The 3,111-nt window shown below is 42.9% G+C and overlaps 2 protein-coding genes across 2 annotated transcripts in view; both read left to right on the forward strand.

The window, feature by feature from the left end:
* LOC119587347 (probable ATP-dependent RNA helicase DDX17) overlaps window positions 1-300 on the forward strand; it is a 1,797-nt gene extending 1,497 nt beyond the window's left edge. The window contains exon 7 of the mRNA XM_037936094.1: window positions 186-300. Within this exon, the coding sequence (XP_037792022.1) occupies window positions 186-300 (115 nt within the window). The remainder of the gene's footprint in view (window positions 1-185) is intronic.
* Window positions 301-2,732: 2,432 nt separating this feature from the next.
* LOC119587348 (probable ATP-dependent RNA helicase DDX17) overlaps window positions 2,733-3,111 on the forward strand; it is a 1,385-nt gene continuing 1,006 nt past the window's right edge. The window contains exon 1 of the mRNA XM_037936095.1: window positions 2,733-2,739. Within this exon, the coding sequence (XP_037792023.1) occupies window positions 2,733-2,739 (7 nt within the window). The remainder of the gene's footprint in view (window positions 2,740-3,111) is intronic.

The following is a 3,111-nucleotide window of genomic DNA, read 5'->3' on the forward strand; positions in this document are numbered from 1 at the left end:
TTAATTTTCAATGTACTTTAGTAAATGTCACTTTCAAAGATTCAACTTCACATTAAGTTTTTGTTGTAAACAAAAGATCCCAGTTCGTCCTTCAATATCCTTCAAAATTTTTCTTTATCCCCTTCAAGCTTGCTATTGTTAAACTTAACAGCCGTTTGATTTTATTTGTGTGCCTTGTCCCATAGACTCCGGCAGCTACTTGAAGAGATCATGGCAGAAAAGGAAAGCAAGATCATCGTGTTTGCAGAAACAAAAAGAAAAGTGGACGATTTGACCAGGCGAATGAGACGCGAAGGGTAAAGGAAAATGCACTTGTATGATAGATCCTAAGGATCTAGGTGACATTCTTCTACCTGAAGCTACCTCAGGCCTTTGGGACACCTTGCATACTTTGCTTCTTGGACTCCTTTGACTTGTTTGTCCGTCTTTAGTGTCAATTTGGGAGTGTATTTTGGGAATTCCTGTCCTTGTAAAGCAAGAGCCATCGCTATCAGCAGCCTGGGAAGCTTCTGCAGAATGCGGAAACCAAACAGCCTAAGGTTCAAGGCACCCAAGGGAAAGCAAAGTTTGCAAATCCTGCTTGTTACATTTTTCCTCTACATCCCCCTTTCCCTGTTTTCTGTAGGCTGCGCCAGTTGCTCAATGAGATGGCGCAAGAGAGGGCTTACAAGACAATAATCTTTATCGAAACGAAGCGGAAGGTGGAGGATGTTACTCGTGGGTTGAGGAGTACTGGGTAAGATGAGAGGCATCCTGCATGATGTTAGTATGCACCATACTAGATGCCTCGGGCCGTGTAACAGCCCACAAGATCCAGAGAGACTTTTTGACTAGGTGTTCATGTACATAAAAGGAGTAGTAGATGCTGTGTAAATCAAATTCAGATCCCCCTCGTCTAAGTGCACTACTCGGATGTTTTAATATTTCACTTGTAGCAAGTTGTGTCCCTTGGGTCTGCAAACTGTAGCTTGTATATTGTAGTACTAACACACTTGTAATTATAACAATTAACTGGAAAATATCTCTATTTTGGTATCTGCCTGTTTTTTTATATGTGATTTCTATTCAGGTGGCCAGCTATGTGTATCCATGGAGACAAATCTCAACAAGAGAGAGACTGGGTTTTAAGTGGTGAGTGAATTTTGACTTTTAAGGATTCAATGATACAATTCATTTCAGTAAGTGAGAATTTAATGGATTTGTATAGAAGACCCAACAATATTAAATTGGTGGACAATTATTCATGAATGTAAACACTTAATGTTCAAGCTTAGTTCTAGTATGTTAAGTTTGCTCTCCCAACTTTCCAGAATTCCGTTCAGGGAGGGCACCAATTTTGGTAGCCACAGACGTTGCTGCTCGTGGGTTAGGTAAGTGAAGCCCCTTGTTGAGGAAATCCATAGCTGATGAGGGTCAAGGGAGGTTATTGATCATTCATTAAAAGAGAAAAAAAAAACCAAGGGGGGAAAGGGACCAAGATAAAGTCCAGACTGTACATTTGGTGGTTTCATATAGTGGGAAAAGCCTGAGGCTTGATGTCAATGGTTTCTGGTGATAACATTAGTTTAGACAGTGGCTGCAGTTTCCACCTGTATGATGTAGTAAGACGGGCTCCACACCTGTGGTTACTTGTAGCTTCTTGAGGCTCTGGAGTGATGGTCTGGTCATGATGCAGGTGTAAACGTGCATCATTGCCCAGACTAATTGTGACACCTATCATTGAACACATTGACACTCAATATAGTAATTTTAATAAAACGGTAATTGACAACTGAAGTGGATTCCATTTAGTTCCTAATTTGCGATAGACCATATTGAAGTATTTGCTCTACCAAAGCAGACGTGAACTCTTGTATGCAAAATTACAAGGGCCTTGTAGTAGATAAATAATTGGCTTGCACAAAAGTCAGAATGCTTGAGCTACACATTTTTGTAACTGTTATCTACTGAAAAGGAGAAAAGTAAGTTTGGTACTTGGTTTGTGCCTGTTTTGGAAGAGAGAATACTATAATGTGGAATTATATAGTTTTGACTATAAACTTAGGCTTAATGTAAGTTTCATGTGATATGATTCAATTTTAAATTGGTGGGTTTATTTGCAACACCAGATATGTATTTAATAACATTTGATATAACTAAAAACTGCTTTTTGAATATTTTTGTGGGTGTCTCCAGAGATTAAGGAAGCAGTTCCCTCGCATGGAGCCACTGTTAATTCAGTCTGGTCTTCTCTTTTTGCAGAGGCACTCAAAGCGAGATAATGCACGGAGGATGTTTCGTTGCATTAGGCTCCGGTGCCTCTGAGACTCGTCGTGCATCACGAGCACGAATACGCATTGGCGACAAGTGTCCACTGGTGCCGGAAAGGTGGTCACGTTGCCCTGGCCATCAGTTGTGGCAGAGGTCAACGATGACCAGCGATAGCGGCCGCCTGCAGCCTGTGTCGGTCCAGAACGACCCACTCTGGTGTGCAGCAGTCCGCGCTGGTCTTGCCTAGCCTGCCCACCCTGGACCTGCCAATTGATTCGCTACCGTAGCATCGTGGCAAGCCGCAAGCCCCAGACCTGTGGTTAACTGGGCCTTGCGTGGCCCAGCCCCCTAACACAGGGCCCTCAGCCCTGGGACTGAAACGTACTTTAGGGTCCACCCCGGCCCCCACTTGCCGCTGCCTCTCCCGCACTGCCACATGTGGAACGTAGGTATCACCGCGGGGAGCAGTGGTTGCTGGGGGCATGTGGGGTGCATGCTCGCAGTAATACTTAGGTTCTAGTAACATTTGCTCTCAACCTCAAGTTTTAGTTTGATTTAAATTTTGTGATTTTAAAGTCTGTTTACTTGAGTGTGCACTCTGAGGGCTCGAGTGTATTCAGCCACAGGTGGATGCGGAAGAGGCTTGTTTAACGATGGAAATGTGCGAGCCGCGGTCCTTATAGCTTTGTTTGACTCCAATTATTTTTGGGCCATTTCAAAATCTTTCAATTAACTCTTGTCATTTATCTTCGAGTTTTTTATCAGATTTTTTCTGCATGCCTTCTTGCTTACCCCATCTTCCTGTTAATTAACTTGCCTTTTAATGTGCTTTTTCATGGAATGGCCCATCGAACTGCCAAG

The sequence above is a fragment of the Penaeus monodon genome, chromosome 22, assembly GCF_015228065.2.
Source record: "Penaeus monodon isolate SGIC_2016 chromosome 22, NSTDA_Pmon_1, whole genome shotgun sequence".
Classification (NCBI taxonomy): Eukaryota; Metazoa; Arthropoda; class Malacostraca; order Decapoda; family Penaeidae; genus Penaeus; species Penaeus monodon.